Source organism: Molossus molossus, unplaced genomic scaffold, assembly GCF_014108415.1.
Source record: "Molossus molossus isolate mMolMol1 unplaced genomic scaffold, mMolMol1.p scaffold_m16_p_11, whole genome shotgun sequence".
In the NCBI taxonomy this organism is placed as follows: domain Eukaryota; kingdom Metazoa; phylum Chordata; class Mammalia; order Chiroptera; family Molossidae; genus Molossus; species Molossus molossus.
Genome location: NW_023425346.1, coordinates 16,195,469 through 16,214,470, shown reverse-complemented (window position 1 = coordinate 16,214,470; position 19,002 = coordinate 16,195,469). Strand labels below are relative to the sequence as shown.

Genomic DNA, 19,002 nt, shown 5'->3' with positions numbered 1-19,002 from the left:
ATAAACTGAACAGGGGATGTGAAGAACTTATGTACTGAAAACTAAAAAGCATTATTAAAAGAGATTGAAAAAGACACAATGAAATGGAAAGATATTTTGTGTTCATGCGTTGGAAGAATCAACATAGCTAAAAAGGTCATATGCAGATTTAATGCACTCACCATCAAAAGCCCAAGGTCATTTTTGTTTTGTTTTGTTTTTTTTATCCTCACCCGAGGACATTTTTCCATTTTTTGCACAGACAGAGTGGGAGGGAGAGAGAGGAAGAGAGAGGGAAACATCGATGTGAAAGGGACACATCGAGTGGCTGCCACCCGCACGACCAACCAGGGCTGGGGACAAACTGCAACCGAGGTACATGCCCTTAGCGGGAACCGAACCCGGGTCTTTCCAGACCGCAGGCGGACGCTCTAACCGCTGAGCCAAACCGGCCAGGGCCCAAGGTCATTTTTTAAAGAAATAGAAAAAAAAAAAAAAAATCAGATTTGTTTGGAACCACAGAAGACCCCAAATAGCCAAAGCAATCCTGAGAAAAAAGAGTGAAAAAAGAGTGAAGCTGGAGCTATTACACTATCTGACTACAATAGAGCTACAATAATCAAAACAGCATGGTATCAGCAGAAAAACAGACACACAGACCAACAGAACAGAATTGAGAGACTAGAAATAAAATTCTATGTATATGTCAAATAATTTTTGACAAAGGAACCAAAAACACACAATGGAGAAAAGAAAGCCTCTTCAGTAAATGGTGCTGGGACAACTGGAAAGCCACGGGCAAAAAAATGAAACTAGTACAAAAATTAATTCAAAATGGATCAAGGACCTAAATGTAAAATCTGAAATAATAAATTACATAGAAGAAAACATAGGTATTAAACTTATAGACCCTAGTCTTATAGAACATTATAAATTTGATCTCAAAGGTAAGGGGAGAGCAAAAATAAACGAATGGGATTATACCAAATTAAAAAGCTTCTGTACAGCAAAAGAAACCACCAACAAAACAAAAAGGCAACCAATGAAATGAGAGATGATATTTGTAAACAACAGCTACAACAAGAAGTTAATATCCAAAATACATAAAGAATTCATACAACTCAACACCAAACTATTCAATTAAGAAATGGGCAGAGGCCCTGGCCACTCTGGCTCAGTGGTTAGAGTGTTGATCCACGAACCAAAAGGTCATAGGTTCTATTCCTAGTGAAGGGCACATACCTGGGTTGTAGATTTGATCCCCAGCTCCAGTTGGGGCCATGTGGGAGACAACCAATCAATGTGTCTCTCTCACATCAATGTTTCTTTCTCTCTCCCACTCTATCTAAAAAAAAAATCAATGGAAAAATATCTTCGGGTGAGGATTAACAACAACAACAAAAAGAAATAAATGGGCAGAGGACCTGAACAGACACCTCTTCCAGGAAGACATACAAATGTCCAACAGATATATGAAAAGATGTTCAACTTCACTATCTATTAGGGAAATGCAAATCAAAACTATAATGAGATACTACCTCACAAGTGTTATAATGGCTATCATCAACAAGACAGGTAATAACAAGTATTGCAGAAGTTGCAGAGAAAAAAGAACCCTCATTCACTGCTGGTGGGAATGGAAACTGGTACAACCACTATAGAAAACAGTATAGCAATTCCTCAAAAATTAAGAATAGAATTACCATATGAACCAACAATCCCTCTTCTGGGTATCTACCCAAAAAACTTGAAAACACTTATTCACAAAGATATATGCACTCATACATTCATAGCAGCATTATTCACAGTAGCCAAGACATGGAGACAACCAAAGTGTCCTTTAATATATACTATGGAATACTACTCAGCCACAAGAAAAGATGAAATATTGCCATTTGTGACAACATGGGTGGACCCTTAAAATATTATGCTAAGCAAAATAAGTCAGTTACAAAAAGCTAAGAACCATATGATTTCACTTATATGAAATAGAAAACTGAAACATAAACACAGACAACAGTATGGTGGTTATCAGAGGGAAGGGGGAACGGGTGGATAGTAAAGGGTAAAGGGGATCAAATATATGGTGATGGAAGATGATTTGGTTTTGGGTAGTGGTCACACAAAAATGATATACAGATCATGTATCATAGAAATGTAGACTTGAAATCTATATAATCTTACTAACCAATGTCACCCTAATAAATTTAATTTTTTTAAAAAGTAGAAATTGAAATAAAAGCTAAAACTGAAATGAAATAGAAATTGAAATGTTTAAAAGATTTTTGTATAAAAAGAATGTAAATGATCTCATCAATAATTTTATATTAATAATATGTTGAAATATTTTCTATATAGTGGGTTAAACAAAATTATTGTATTAAAATTAGCTTCACTGGTTTCTTTATTTTTTAATTTGGCTACTAGAATACTTAAAAATATAAATGTAACCTGCATTTGAGGTTCACGTTATATTTCTATTGAATAGCAGATAAGGTCTGCTCTAGACTTCATCTAAGCTTATCACTCCATTAAGTTAGGTTTCCAAAGAAGCAATAGAGCTGGACTAGATTACTCTAACTTTCTACAGAAATGCCCTTACTAAATATTATCATAACTCTCTGCTCTTGTAATTTATTTAAGGTTGCTTTTTTTTAAAAAGACTATTAAAGCTGCAAGCAACACAGTGTACATCAACAGATAAACAGATAAACAAAACGTGGTATGTATATATACATACATACATATACATATATGTACACACACACACACTATGTAATATTATTCATCCTTAAAAAGGAAGGAAATTCTGACACATGCCACAAGGACATTATGCTAAGTGAAATAAGCTAGTCACAAAAGAAAAAATACTGTATGATTCCACTTATTTGAGGTACTTAGTCAAATTCATAGAGACAGAAAGCAGAACGGTGGCTATCAGTGGATAGGGGAGGTAGACAAGGGGAATTATCATTTTACAGGTATAGAGGTTTTTTTTGTAAGATAAAAAAAAGTGCTGTTGATAGATGGTGGTGATAGTTGCACAACAATGTGAATGTACTTAATGCCATAGAACTGTACACTGAAAAGTGATTAAGACGGTAAATATTATTGTGTGCATATTTTACCACAATATTTTTAAAAGGCTATTATCTGCACTTATCTATATGTAAATGGGCCATACAGAATACAGTCGTCCCTCGCCACGTCACACTTCGACTTTCATGACATCACTCTATCGCAATTTTTTCAAATACTATACTATATACGTGATAGAGTGAAGACGCGGAAGTCGAAGCGCAACGTGGCGAGGGACGACTGCATATAAAGAATCCTACTTCGCGGAAATTCATTTATTGCAGTAGAGTCTGGAACAGATTAACTGCAATAAACAAGGGCTGACTGTAGTGCCTCAATGCATTATCTCAGTTTTGAATTAGGAATTTGCTTTATCCAATGAAGACAGATACTTCCTTTTAATAGAGAGTAAGCTGTGAGACTCCGGATGTTTTCCTTTTTGTCTTGCCAATTTGCCTAGAGATGAATTGTGTGCTGAGCTGAATTAGCTTTCTTCCTTTAAATCAAAGTTCCTGATATAGTCGTCCCATTCTACAGCCAATTTCCTCCATGACGCCCCCCACCCCCACCCAGACACATATTAACTGTTTAATCTGGCTCTTATCTTCCTCCCCCATGCCTTTTTAAACTTTTACAGTATAGATCTCTTATTATATTTCAAGTTTCCTTTGAAAATTAGGTTACATATAATTAATAAATCTTAGTCTTGCCTTACTCGTTTAAACTAAGAAATCACAACAAATAGCATAATCAAAATATGAGCCTTTAAATTTTACTATATATATAATTACCATATTCAACCTCCCAAAGATTTCTTGATTTGTATTGTTGAATATAATTAATCAAGGTATCACGAAAATAGAGGTTATTCAGGCAAAGGATGGAGAAAAATAGGCTACGCAGTAAGCACGAGAGGCAAACTGTAAAAAACCTAAAATCAAACTAATAACATTAACATTGCACTGCATTATCTAGTGTGTAAAAATGCTCAGTATAAATTTAAATCTTAAAGGCTCATACTAAGTAAACTTGGATTAGGCTAATCTCAATTATTTATATGCATACTGAAATATATTTTTAAAATTCTAAACTTCAGTCTTGGCTGGTTTGGCTCAGCAGTTAGAGCATCAGCCCGTGGACCAAAAAGTCGTGGGTTTGATTCCGGCCAAGGGCACGTACCTCAGTTGCAGTTCATCCCCAGCCCTGGTCGGGGTCGTGCAAGAGGCAACCAGTCAATGTGTCCCTCTTACATCAATGTTTCTCTCTCTCTTTCTCCCCCACATCACTCTCTCTGAAGATTTTGGAAAAAAAACCCTTGGATGAGAATTAAAAATAAATAAATAAAAATTTTAAACTTCAGAGTTTTCACAAACTCAGATAAGTCTCTAATCCCCAAATAATATTTTGCTATGATTATTCTTTGTGAAATATTAAGACATTTTCAGTTTCTTTATTAAAATAATAGGGAAACCATGCCCAGCTGGTTGAGCATTGACCCATGCACCAAGAGGTTGCTGGTTTGATTCCCGGTCAGGGCACATGCCCAGGTTGTGGGTCCAATCTCCTGGGGGAAAGAGGGACACACAGGAGTTGGCCAGTTGACGTTCTCTCTCATCGATGTTTCTCTCTCTCCCTCTCCCTTCCTCTCGCTCTCAAAAAAATAATAATAGAGAAGCTATCAACAATATTACAAGAAATTCCATAAAAATGTTTACTATGAGTACTTACTAGAATATTTAACCATATTTACATGAATTTAATATATAAAATTGTCAAAACACTATTTGAAGAAATCAATATATACAGTAAACTCATATCTGGATATTTGCTAGCCCCTGTACACAGCAACTCTATTCATTATTCTGACCATGAGGCACTGACCAATTCTGAATACATGAATAATTGTAGTAGTAAAGTATTATTAAATTATTTGAGGTATGACAAGCATTTAAGTTCAATTCTCTAATTCCCCAATGATTCCAGATAGCAGAGTTTAAAGCCATGATTAAGCAACCTAATAGTCTTACACTTCAATAGTATAGTTGGTATGTATACTGTCTTAAAATTCAAGTTCCAAACATATAATAAAGAGAAGACCTACCACAAAGCAAAAAAAAAAGCTAATTTTTGCTACTTGAGTTGCAGTAAGTTTCCCCACAGTTTTGAGTAAAGATTCTTGTTCTTTCACAGTAGGATATGACATGCGAGACAACTTAGCTTCCAATGCATGGCTTGATGGAAGCTGTCGAATCTCCATGATATTACTGAACCTTACACGAGACTTTTTGGGAGCTTAAAAGAAAAAGTATAGTACAATTCATTAAATGTTTCTCCTCACATCCAACAAAACTCACAAGTCTTAATTTACTAATAAATGCGTATTATTTAATCCATCTATGATGAGACTTGAACAGTCAAAGAAGTTATTTTACCTGAGGCAACTCTGCTCATTCAAAAAAATTAACAGAATAAATGTTTTCATCTATAAAAATGTTTTAAAGGTTTAAGGTAAGACCAATATTCAAACAAGATTTCTACAACTGTATACACACGTAACTGCCTAGTTCAGGATTATAGTATGATTATTATTTTAGCATTTACAGTAAAACTTTGGATTTTTCCTCATAGATATTCAATTTATAAGAATTATTTTCCAGTCAAGCATACAGAATATTTCTTTATAGGTCCATTCCTTGCGAAAGAACATTATGGATATATACTGTGCCTTGTGTTGAAGCTGGCATTCTTTACTCAATTCACAGAACCAGCAAAACACCTATAATTTGCTATCAAGTACTTTGATGGCATGGTTGAAGAAAATATTATTCATTAAATAAATAGATAGATGGACAGAGATAGATAGATAGATGAAAGAAAGAAAGAAAGAAAGAAAGAAAGAAAGAAAGAAAGAAGAAAGAGAGAAAGAAAGAGCATAGAGATTTCTGGTATTTGGAAATAATTTCCAGTTGAATTACTAAGAACTTTCAGTCAAACTTCTGGAAGACTACAGGCCAAGCCAATACCACAAGGAACAGAAGAACTGCCAGGTAATCTAAAAGAAATCACTAAGTTTTGGGATGGCTTGAACAAAGCTAAGATTTCCACCCATTCCTAAGATAACAAAAGTCTAAGTTTTGCTTACTTTTTTCAGTATCAATGCTTGTGTTCTCAGGTTTTTCACTGGGAAGATCATGAAATTTCACAGGAACATACAGAGGTTCACTCTGGAACATAACAGAAACAGAAATAAATGTAAACAAAAAGTATTATAGCTGATATATTGGCTAAAATTTAAGTAGATGGTTTGTAGACACAGATACCACCCAAAACATGTTTTTACAGCATAATTTTCCCAAAATGCATTTTCAAGACTTAAAAAGGAAACTCAAATAATCCACACAGGTACAATGATAGAAAAGAATCAGTTTAAAATTTGTAAGTGTAACAATACAGCATTGGAACATTACGATACTTAGTATTTAAATGTCATTAAAGCAGACCTCTCTCTCAACTAACAGATTATCTCCCATTCCTTTTTTTCCACTATTTTAACAAATACATATTGAGTCCCACAATGTCAGGTGCTGTTCTAGGTCCTGGGGATATAAGAGTGAATAAAGACCAAGTGTCCTCAGTGATCATGTACTGCAAAAGGGAAGGGAGACAATGAATAGAAAATCACCCATATATTATGTATATATATTTGCCAAATTGTTTCCTCTTATTACTTAAGATTTAAACACACACCAAAAGTTCCTGAAAACTTTTTTGGCATCAGTACATAAGAAAAAATAGCTACCACTTACCAGTTCTTACTATGTACCAGGTACCAAGAGCAGTTAAACACACATTTCTCATTAGTCCTTGCAACAACCTTATAAAATGGTATTTTAAAGAAACTTTTCTAGAAGCTAAGATATAATAACTCAGTGGTAGACAACAAAATTAAAGCCAGGTTTGTCTAACCATGTTCTAAAGGTCTGTATTTTTAAGTGGTTCTAAATTCCTCAACCGATTCTGCAAATATTGTTCAGATTTAAGGAACACTTCTCCAACTAAGCTATTTCATAAATAAATATAAAATTGTGTTTTATATCTTTGATTTCTATTCCTAATAGAACTCTGCCAATGAAAAGTATTTGGTAAATGAAGAGACAATAGGATCTGGAAATAAATGCAGTCTCTTTGTTACATTGAACTTTTCATTACAGCATTTGGCTTAGAATGATATGACATATCCATTTTAAAGATAATAGCAAAAATTAGTAGAAGAGTAATTAGAAAGTAGGCTGTCATAGCAGCTCTGACTTCTACACCAAAAGAGACAACTGATGATAATCTTGTTGATGCTTGAGATCCCAGAGAAAAGAAATGACATTTTCTCTAAGCTTCATAAACTTTTCCCAGTACCTGATAACCTATACTGCATATAAACATAGTCCTAGAAGACAGATAAACAAATAAAAAACTGTAGTCAATAGGTCTACCAAGCTAATGCTTCATAAATTGGTATTAAATTTTAGAACTTTAAAATTCTTCTCAGACAGAATGCCACATTTCTAACAATACATTTAAAAAAAGATGTTTTAGCGGTGGTCTAAAAAGATTTTTTTTTTTATGTTTCTATTGATTTTTTAGAGAGAGAAGGGAGAGAGAGAAACATCAGTGTGAGAGAGAAACATCAATCAGCTGCCTTCTACATGCCCCCCACTGGGGATTGAGCCGGCAACCTGGGCATTTGCCCTGACTGGGAATCAATGCACGCTCAGTCCACTGAGCCACACCAGCTAGGCCAAAAAGAATAGATTTTTATATACTCTCTCCAATTAGATTACAAATGCCTAAAATAAGTGAATATATTCATTACTTTATTTGCTTATTATCTGTCTCCTTCTCCGTCCCAAATACATGCTCTCCTGCGCTGGAACATAAGCTGTATTTCCAGAGTCAAAAACAAGAGCTTGATACATATTAAACACTTAAAAATTTGTGGAATGAATGAAACAAATCTGCTTATATATTCTCAGTGTCAAGCAAATACATGTGTTTCTAAGTGATAATCATAATAAAAGGAAGTAACAAAGTTGGTAAGAAACAAAGGACAAAAGTCTGTCCTTTACTATTTCCACTCCTTAGCTATTTCCCTTCCCTCTCTCCCCTGTGGTGGCTGAACTGCTTACTTTCTGGTCCCAGGTATCCCTAAGGAAAGAGGGTACCAAACTAAAATAATCATGGAGGGCACCCAATAGTGATATATATATATATGCCAATATAGCTGTGGTGTTATCAAAGCAGTTTTAGTCCTTCCCACCATGGCTGAACTCCACCCGCTCCATTCCTGCCAAGAAAAGCAGCACTTACCAAAGAACTATTCATAGTTGTATCTGTTGTGCAAGCAGCAAAATAACCTTCAGCATCTGCAAACTACAGATAATAGGACAAAACATTCAATTAAACTCCTGTTATAAAGAAGGACTAGTGTCAGTCATAGCTCAAAAAACTAGAATAAAAACTCCAGAGTAGACCTGTAAGAATATAATTATTAATAACAATAATAGCAGCTAATGCCAAGTATTAACCATGTGATGTAGGTATTACAGTATTATCTTCATTTTAAAGAAACTGAGGTTGAGAGATTTTAGCTAAGCAACAGAGTTAGGACTCAAACTCAAGTTAGTCTAACTCCAAAACATATGCCCCTTTCACAATACTATTACAACATTTCAGATTAGTAGGGGAAGGAAAGAATCATGATAATAGTATTAAGAACTTCCTAAGTGGATCTGTGACTGGACCACACTGAGAACCACTGTGCTAGGGCTGTATAAGCATGCTTTTATTCATATCCACAGCTACCCTTTCATCATCCCTGCTTCAATCTCTGGAAGTTAAATAACTTGCCCAAGGTCATATAATCAGCAGTGACTGAACAAGATTCAAATACCAGAGCCTACACTATTAAGAATGCTTGTAAATCAATAAGAAAGTCAATGTAGAAAAATGAACAAGATATAGACAACTGACAAAAGAATTCTATTGTGCAATAAATATATGAAAATGTAAATAAAACAATGCATATTAAAAAAGATGCCACTGATCACTTATCAAGTTGGCAAATGTTGGGGTCTTGGTAAGGGCTCAATCTCATATACTGGTAACAGAGATATAAATTAGGCATAACTAGAAGACTAAATTTATTTCTGCTGTAAGTAATTTTAAATATATTTACATAAATATATAGTAGAAAATATTTATAGGCATTAGAATGGTGAGATGGTGGATAGACTATTCTTGTTTTTACTAAAATTTGTCTTTAACAATGAACATTTATCATTACTATAATTAAAAAATACTTAACATTAAAAATGATCTGATAATAGTAAATTACATAGAAAGTTGTTCATAATAGCAAGTTATAAAACAGAACATAACAGTAAATTTCACTTCTGCAAAAAATAAAACAAAAATGCACAAATGAAAAAAATGGCAGGATATATGCCAAAAACTATCAATGGTTATTCCTTGAATGGTAGAATTTATTCTTTTATTCTTTTCGTCTGTCTATATTTTCTAAATTTTCAACAATGTACATGTATTAATACGCACATAACATTCCTACATGTAATACTACAATGTATGTGTATTTCTATAACATACATGTATTACTCTTAAAAAGTAATATACATATATACATACACACACATATTTATCATAAGTTAAATTTTTATGCACATATAAGCATGTACTTAAAGGCTTTACCTCAAAAACAGTTACTGAAAAGCCCCTGAAATGAGTACATTTCTCAATGTACTCATAAGATAAGACAAGAAATCATAGTATTTTAACCCACAAAAAATAGTAGACAAAAGAAAAGGAGTAACAGACAAAAAAGTAAAACAGTGGTTAGCAGGGGCTGAGGGGAGGAGGGACATGGGAATTGTTTAATAGGCACAGTGTTTCTGTTTGGGATGATGAAAAAGTTCTGGAGATGGATAATGGGGATGGCTGCACAGCAAAATAAATACATTTAATGCCACTGAACTATATACATTTAAAAACATTTCAAATGGGAAATTTTATTATATATATTTCCTACAACAAAAAGGAGAAAAGAAAAAAATGGTTAAAATAATAAACATGATGTTATATATACTTTACCACAATTTTAAAAAGAGAAAAAGGGAGAATAAAATAAATGCTTGATATAAGAGACAGTTTTATATTCATTGTTCATTCTCAAAAATTCAATTTATTTCTATAAATGAGCATGTTGCATCACTGAAATAACATAATCTAATTAATTAGCCAAGCGCTTGAAACATCCCCCGAAATATATTTTCATTTTAATATATAGGCTTGAGTTACTTTGCTTTTACAGTCTTTACAACCAATTAGATGATACTCATCTAGTCTGCAAAAGATCAAAGATCCAGATATTCTTCTTATTCCTTACTTTCACCATCTTTTCCACATTAATTGACTTTGGCTAGTTCAAAAATTTTTAACAACTCAGAGGATGTCATGAGGTAAGAAAAAGAAGGTGATTATGTATCTTTGATTTCTCACAAGATATTCTGATTTCAAGGTGATTAAAAAAATACATTTTAAATTTTGGACAAAAGTATGTTTTTCTTATAACATGCTAAGTTCATTCACTTAACAACTTAAAATTGGAATGTCCTTCAAGAAACTAGTACATCTTTAAACTTTGACAAAATATACCCCCTCTCTAACACTTAATATTTAAACTTACAAAAGCAGCATTCTTTCCTCGAAATCCTTTTGTACACTGTTGTCTCCATGGCTTCCAAATAATAAAGCCCAAAAGGTACAGAACAAACATCGATGTTTTTGCAAAGGTGCTGAAGAATGGTTTGTTGTACTGAGTAAAAACATACTGTAGAGAAAAAAGTTACATAAACTATGAGACGACTTTAAACCTTACTACTTATCTCTAATAAAACAAGGCCATTACATGATTTTTAACTCCAGAAGTTCATATGGAAGGGGACACTCTAAAAGGATTATAAAAATGTTTTAGATTCATTTCTGAATATCATATTTGCCTTGCAAAAAAAAGGTTAATATACCTAAACAAAGCATGAACAACTTGCAAAAAAAGTTCTGTTCAACATTCACTGAAAACCTACTATGCAACAGTATTTTTGCTAGAGGCTAAGGAAAAATAAGACGGACTTTCCTGAAAGGAGAGAGAGAGTATCCAGCATAAATGTGCTAGATACCATGATAGGGGTACAGAAAGCAGGAACCATGGGAGTACCAAAGTGAGGGAGACCATTTTAAAAGTTATGGAAGTTTCCTAAGAGAGGTTACTCTTTTCTTAAAAATATGTTTTTCCTGATTTTTTTTAGAGAGTGGGGAAGGGAAAGAGATAGAAACATTGATATGAGAGAGATATATCGATTGGCTGCCTCCTGCATGCCCCCTACTAGGGATCAAGCCCAAATCCTAGGCAAGTGCCCTGATCTGGAATCAAACAGGGACCTCCCAGTCCATGGCATAACGCTCAATCCACTGAGCCACACCGGCTGGGTGAGAAGCTATTCTTAAGCTGTCTGAATAGTTAGCTCAACCAGAGTAAAAGCAATAAAATAGAATAGTGTCTGAAGAAAACGACATGAAATTTAATGCTTTTAGGAAATTATACAAAACATGTAATCTTTGTTTAAATTGAAAAGATCAGTATGAACTCATGATTCCATCTTTCCTAAAAATTTTCTCATTACGTGCACTAAAATACCCAGAAAAAAATGGCAACCCTGGAGGAATGAGCACCTCTGGAATCCACATAGTGATCTAAACCATTTTGCATAAAAAAACCCCATGGGTTGATTATTGAAAAAATAATTACATCCAAGTATGGAGCATAAAATATACCAGATGAACCTGGGGTATCTTGTGCCAGAAAGCAGATAGGATGTTAAAGATTAATGGAGTCATGTTAAAAGGGTTTTAGAGACCATATAAAGGGGCTCCTAGTAGTCAAAGATAGGACAGTTTAAGCTTCAAAAGAAATAACTACAATTATCTGAAATATCAAATATACAAAAATCCATGAATGTATAATGATACTGAAAAAACCCTCAATGTTTACTATTGGAAGTTGCTAGGCAACATTACTCTGAAATGAATAAAGGAAAAGAATCAAGACTTAGCCAACCTTTCCTATATAAACCATGTTTCAGGATAAATAAACAGCAGTTGTGGAAAAGTTCTCCTTAAAGAATTCCAGGTAGCCCAGCTGGTGTGGCTCAGTGGTTGAGTATAGACCCATGCACCAAAAGACCACTGGTTCTATTCCCAGTCAGGGTTCATACCCAGGTTGTGGGCCCAATCCCCAGTGGGGAGTATGCAGGAGGCGGCCAATCGATGTTCTCTCTCATCGATGTTTCTCTCTCTCTCCCTCTCCCTTCCTCTCTCTCTCAAATCAATAAAGAAAAAAAAAAAGAATTCCAGCTAATAAATGCAAAAGGAATGACCCTTAGAAAAATCACCATTTTACCACTCTTAATGAAATACTCTGTCTGGGCAATAATAATAAAGATATTCAACTAATACTTATAGGTTGATAAGGAACTTTCTAGTTCTCAAACTGGCACCACCCAAAGTAAGACTTGCAGCCATTATGTGCCTTATGCTGTGATGCGAAAGAAAGAGCCCAGTACCACCAAGGTATTTTTTCTTAAATACTGGAACTGAATCAAATTAAGACTTTACACTTAACTACCATTTTATAGGAAATAAAAGAGAAAGAGGAGCAAGTTAAATGATACCCCAAGGAAGCAATTAGCCAAATCCAGAATGTGTGTGTTATGGACTAAATGTTTGGGTCCCCCTCCCCAAATTCATGTTAAAATCCTAACTAACCCCCAATGTGCTGATATTAGGAGGTGGGGCCTGTGAGTAGAGCCCTCATGAATGAGATTAGTGCCACCTAAAAAAGAATCCAGGGAGCTCTCCCACCCCTTCTGCCTTGTGAGGACACAGTGCAAAGACTGCTATCCGAGATCAAGGAAGCAGCTCCACACCAGACATGGAATCTACCTGCACCTTGACCATGGACTTTCCAGCCTTTATGACTGTGAAATAAATGTTTGCTGTTTGAGCCACCCTGTCTAGGGTAGTTTTGCTAAAGCACCCCAAACAGATTAAGATAGTGTGATATATCCTACAGGAAAAATGATACAGTTTCCCCAACAAATCAATGGCATGATAAAAGGAGGGGATTGGAAGAATACAGTTAAGGAATAACAGTGGCTTAAAAGTTATTACAAATGCAATGTGTGATCTTTGTTTAGATCTTAAGCTAAAAAGATGTCCTTGACATAATCAGAGAAATTTAAATATGGACCAGATATCCCTATTTAAGGCATACAATTAACTTTGTTAGATATGCTAATGGCATGGTGATTATATTTTAAAAAATTAGAAGTCCTTTTCAGTTTAAGATGAATGTATAAGAATTTTTATATGAAATGACAGTAGCTAAAATTTGCTTTAAAATACTCCAGGAAAAAATGTTTAGGGTGAGCTTAATAAGATGGGCAAAATTTGACAACTGTTGGAAACATGAACATTCATTATACTACTCTCTCTACTTTGTATATATTAGATATTTTCCATAATAAAAAGACTGATTTTCTTTTTGAAATACACAATCTCAAAAGTTTGTTAAGCATATTTGGCTGAAGAATTAGACACATTACATATTCTCTTGGATAATAAAATTATAAAATATCCTCTTACTAACAGATTTTACTTTTCTAAAAATAGGGACAAGTTTTGTGGGGTATTTTTTTAGTTTGCTTAGATACAAACTGCTAAATTATAATTTAATCGGGTGCTCTTTTGCCATAAATTTTATTGCCTGATAAATAAAAAACCAAACTACTTATTTAAAACTAAAATAAAATTTTAAAGATAGGCTTATTTCTCTGTCAACATGAAAGAGATTTCTTTGGCTCGGCTGGTGTGGCTCTGTGGTTGAGCGTCCACACATGCACCAAGAGGTCACACGTTCAATTTCCAGTCAGGGCACATGCCCAGGTTGTGGGCTCAATCCCCAGTGGGGGCATGACAGAGGCGGCCAATATATGTTCTCTTTCATCGATGTTTCTTTCTCTCCCTCTCCCTTCCTCTCTAATATCAATAAAGAAAAAAAAATTAAAAAAAGAGATTTCTTTGTATTTAAAACACAGATTAATCTAAAAAAAAAAAAAGGTTATAGAAGAGTGAAAGGTTATAGAACAGTTAAAAATAAATGTTCTGTTTTATTCCAGAGCCTAAATCCAAAAAGAGTAAAATTTATTTATTAGATAGTGTCAGTGTCAACTATTTACTTAAATATGACGTGAGAGGACAAGAAGTATCAAACTGCTTCTTTTGACATTTAAGTTCATTTTATAAATGCTAGGTTTTTTTTGTATATTAGCCTTATGATTGCAACATGTAAGTTTAAATGCAGTAATTTCTGAAAATAAAATTGCTTGTCTTTTTATAGGGATCATTAACCAAACAGAATAAAGTAACTACACAAGCAGAAAGAAAAACTAGCTTGTGAATTCAAAATACCACATTACTACCAATAGGTCATCAATAAAATTTAACTAAAGGCAATCACTGTGCTTCACAGTAATGTATTAATCAGCAAACAGAGAAATGTGCATGTAACCATTTGAAATCTCTGGTCACTTTCATTCATTTGTCCAAAAGCATTCTTACTTTCTACTAAATGATGACAAATGCTTTTGCACCCTGGATGGCTGTTCCCCTAGAAAATAGTATTTCAGAGAAAGAAACTGAATTTAGGAAAAAAACAGAAACACTTTCAAATATTAATAAAATATGCATATATTCCCTTTCTAAATAACCCCTAAAAAATACAAGAAAACTGTATAAAACAACAGAGTATCCTTTCCGTTTCAAATTGAATTGACACTAATTCAGTATCAAAGAAAAAACAAATAATTCAACAATATTCGAAATACTGCTTTAAGTAAGCATGAGAAATAGTAATGACCAGAGATACTCTAGATTAACAGGAATATTATTATTATGATGCAATATCATTCCAAGACAAGCACTACATACCGAAGTAAGTTCTGAGGACGCGACCCATATCACATCAACAAGTAGGAGAATAACAATTCCAAGAGCCATTCGCCTGCGCTGAGTAAAACCACTGCTCTGAGAGTTCATTCGGTTCATGATAAATACACACACCATTTGCAGTCTGTTTAGAAAATACACAGGGGATTTAAAATATAAGAACCATATAAAAATGAGAAAATTAGTATAGCAGAAACATCTGACATTTGTTAGCTAATCTTCAGTTTGAAAGTCACACAGTAATTAAAAGTTTCCTTAATTTACCTTATTTTAAAGGCCTTCCTGAGATCTTCAAGAGCAATGTCTGAAAAGTTGGCAGATCTGAGTCTAAACGGAGGTGAAGAACTCAACGCACCTAATTGGAGGTGAAGAGCTTAGAATAAGAGTCATTGAATCTTTTTTACTTGTCTTTAAAATGAATGCAAATGAAAGAAAAATACTAAAGTGTGTTATCCATAATTGCCACTACTCTCTAGACTTCAAATTATAATCAGAGAAATACATGGTACAGAAAAAAAAAAAAAAAAACAAAGGCGACAGTCCACAAACGGCACGCATAAGAAGAGCTAACTACTGCTAAATAGCTTCTCGGGGTTCAGAGAACTCGACTCCCCACTCTCTCCAGAAGAATCCACCCCCGCGGGTCAGCGTCTAGACACGAGCCTCTTTCAGGCTGAGTTTTCTGCCCCTGATCTCGGCTGCGGTTCGCTGAAAAGAAGTATGTGTTGTGAGTCTTGGGGGCAAGTTTCCGACCAGTCGCGTGGTCAAGAGAAAGGATCCTCCACCCTCCTCCACCCACCCCTGTCATTAGATCTAGATATTTTAGAACGAAATAGCCATTCACGAGAGCGCAGAGGAAACAGCTGCTAAAGGGAGTCCGCCTCCCTTTCTTGGAGGAACAAAAGTGTTAAACCAGTGACGCCTCTGGGGGGGGCGAGGTCAAGCCCGCAGCTGGGCGCGAGCAGCTTCCTCGACCGCCCGTGAGCACCGGCTCGCACGCCCGGTCGGCCGGCCCCTCGCTGCGCAGGCGGACCGTTACCATTCCGCTCCAGGCACCAAGCTTGGGGGTGGGTCTGTTCCCGGGCACTCGGTCCCAGTGTGGGCTCCGGGTGATTTCCAGGCCCTCCCCAGCCAGCCTACCTGGCCTTCCTGCCCAACGATGGCGTCGTGGCGGCACCATGAGCGGACCCGGCCCGGCCCTGCCGCCGCCCAGCGCCACGGCCCGGCCTCGGACTCACACAGCTGTCGCGGCGCCTGCCATTGCGCTGCGCTGGAGCCCAGCCCCTGAAGCCGCGGTGCCCCTCTGAGCGAGGCTGCCGACGCCACCCAGCTCCACTCGGCCCGAGAGGGCGGGAGCGGGCAGGGGAAGGAACCGCGCAGGCAGCGATGGCCGCGGAGGCCCGGAGCTGGACCCTGGCGCCGGCCCCACCCCCGGCCGGCCAGCCAGCCCCGCGGCCCCGCCCCCGGCCCGCGGCCACGGCGCACCGGTTACGTCACGCGGACCTGGGGGTGTGTCTCCCTGGTGATGCGGCTGCGGGTTACTGCCGGGCGCGGGCCGAGGGGCGGAGCGAGGAGACACGGGGGTGACGCAGGGGAAGAGGGTGTTAGGAAGAAATGGAGCTGGGCTGTGCTAGGAGAAAGGGAAGCGGGCGGCTGGGCGGAGCTTAGGCCCGGGAAGTGGCCGAGGTGCACCATGACCTCGCACCAGAGGAAGAGCTAGCCACGGTATTTCTTACAAAAGTCGGCTGTGACACTCTTGATATTTCTTCCTTGGGTAGAGGACCTAAAAGCAAAGTGGCTTGGGAGGATTTTTGCTTTTGTGTGTAATCTAGAGCCCAGTTCTTGACGTTAGAAGCTGTGTCACCTCCCTGGCCCTCAGTTTTCTCATCTGAGAAGTGGGCATAATGATAGCACCTGGCACATCTGTTTTTTACAGATATGTGCCAGGATTACATGTGTACAAATGTGAAAAGCTTAGATATTTCATGGCACATAGTAAGAACTCCACAAATGATAGTAATAATTAAACTATAGGTTTTTCTTAATCATCTTTTGAATATCCCACAAGAGAAAAGGCTTGGCCAGTGTCCTGATTTGTATTTAGAAAACAAGAACGACACAAAAAGGTTCTATAGCTTAACCATTTGTAACGTGTTTATCAGATGATGGGAAGAAATTAAATTTTCTTACAGTCTGTAGTTACAATGTGTAGTGTATTTCTTACCTTTTAAATTTTGTATTTATGAAATTGAATACATACTCAAATGAAGACCATACCAGTGGACATTTGTGTTGTCAATAAATTACCAGTTTCTAATAAATTATCAGCATGAAGCATCTCTGATAAATCATTTAGAAACCTATCATGTAGACTAGAAAAATCTTAACCATCTACTTAGGGAAAATTTAGTTGTATGACAATCAAATTATTTCAGCATCTGCTTTACTCTTTAACTTCTTTAAGTGTCAGACTTATTAATATGCTTAAAGTTATTTTGCTACCTTTATGATATGTAAACTGAAAAAATAATAGCATAATGAATAACTCCCAGAATCTACCAGTTAGAAATACTGGGTTCTCATTTTTAATCTGACCACAATTTGTTATGTAATTTTGAGGATTATTATTCTCTGTACTTTGCCTCAATTTCCCATCTATGAATATGCTGATATTGTCATGTTTCTTAAATACAAATGATAATACGTTGTAAATGTATGTAAATATAAATTACCACTATTACCACCTATTTCCAAAGTATCTACTGAAGGACAGCGCTGTGACATTCCTATGATGGATGAAGTAATTCTAGACATTCTTTAATTAGTCTCTAATCCTAGATTCATTTTCCATTAAATTTTTTTCCCACCACTCTGAGGAAAATTCTGCTGGACAACAGGACTTGTTGTGATTTCTGTGCTGTGACACCATCCTGACCTCAGGCATTCCTTTCTTTTGTCCCCATGTATCTTGCCCAAAGCTAAATCCTCAGTAACTTCAAAGTCTTTGAAAACTGCTTTCTGATCTGATAACTTGAACTCATCTGAATGTGAATAAGTCTTATCTTTACCTTTCTCTCCCTACCAAATCCCAACTGTCTACAAATATAAATTCCACAAGTGCAAGAATTTTTGCCTATATTGTTGTTCTCCACTGTCCGCTTAACATCTAGAATAGTGCTGGTAGTCAGTATTTGTTGAATGGATATCCTCTTGTTTCTTGACTGTTAAAAACATAATTCCTTTCCCACATTTTTTAAGTATGTTTTTATTGATTTAAGAGAGAGATGCAGGGAGAGGAAGACACAGAGAGAGAAACATCTATGTAAGGGAGAAACATCAATTGGTTGCCTCCCATACATATCCCAACCAAGGACCAAACCAACAACCTGGGCGTGTGCCCTAACTGGCAAGCAAACCGGCAACCTTATGGTGTCACACTGGCCAAGGCTTTCCCACGTCTTTATTTCTGTCGATCATATTTTCCTAGTCTCACAGGTTTAGAAGGTTGATCTTTCATGTTCATTAATTTTCTTTTTAATCTTCAAACTCAATAGGTCTCTCAATAGTAGACCCTTAAGTTTCAACAGGTATGAAGTTTTCACCTTTAAAAAAATTCCCCCTTGCCCTGGTCAGTTTGGCTTAGCGGTTAGAGCGTTAGCCCGTGGACCAGAGAGTCTGGGGTTTGGTTCCCGCTAAGGACATGTACCTCGGTTGCAGTTTCTCCCTGGCCCCGGTTGGGGTCGTGTGGGTGGCAGCCACTCGATGTGTCTCTCTCACATCGATGTTTCTCTCTTTCTCTTCCTCTCTCCTTCCTAC

At 36.3% G+C, this 19,002-nt stretch overlaps 1 protein-coding gene across 3 annotated transcripts in view; it reads right to left on the bottom strand.

The window, feature by feature from the left end:
* Positions 1–16,569, bottom strand: part of SLC35F5 (solute carrier family 35 member F5) — a 50,597-nt gene extending 34,028 nt beyond the window's left edge. For 2 of the 3 annotated variants that reach the window (XR_004958683.1, XM_036254534.1), the window contains exons 1-7: positions 16,327–16,407; positions 15,451–15,541; positions 15,169–15,310; positions 10,811–10,954; positions 8,419–8,481; positions 6,200–6,281; positions 5,159–5,349 (exon numbers count right to left, since the gene is read on the bottom strand). Coding sequence is in view for 2 of the 3 variants with exons in the window: in XM_036254534.1 (XP_036110427.1) it covers positions 5,159–5,349; positions 6,200–6,281; positions 8,419–8,481; positions 10,811–10,954; positions 15,169–15,310; positions 15,451–15,541; positions 16,327–16,366 (753 nt within the window). In the remaining variant the exon portion in view is untranslated. Of the gene's footprint in view, positions 1–5,158; positions 5,350–6,199; positions 6,282–8,418; positions 8,482–10,810; positions 10,955–15,168; positions 15,311–15,450; positions 15,542–16,326 lie in introns of all 3 variants that reach the window. The other variant, XM_036254533.1, reaches the window with a different exon arrangement.
* Positions 16,570–19,002: the final 2,433 nt, after the last annotated feature.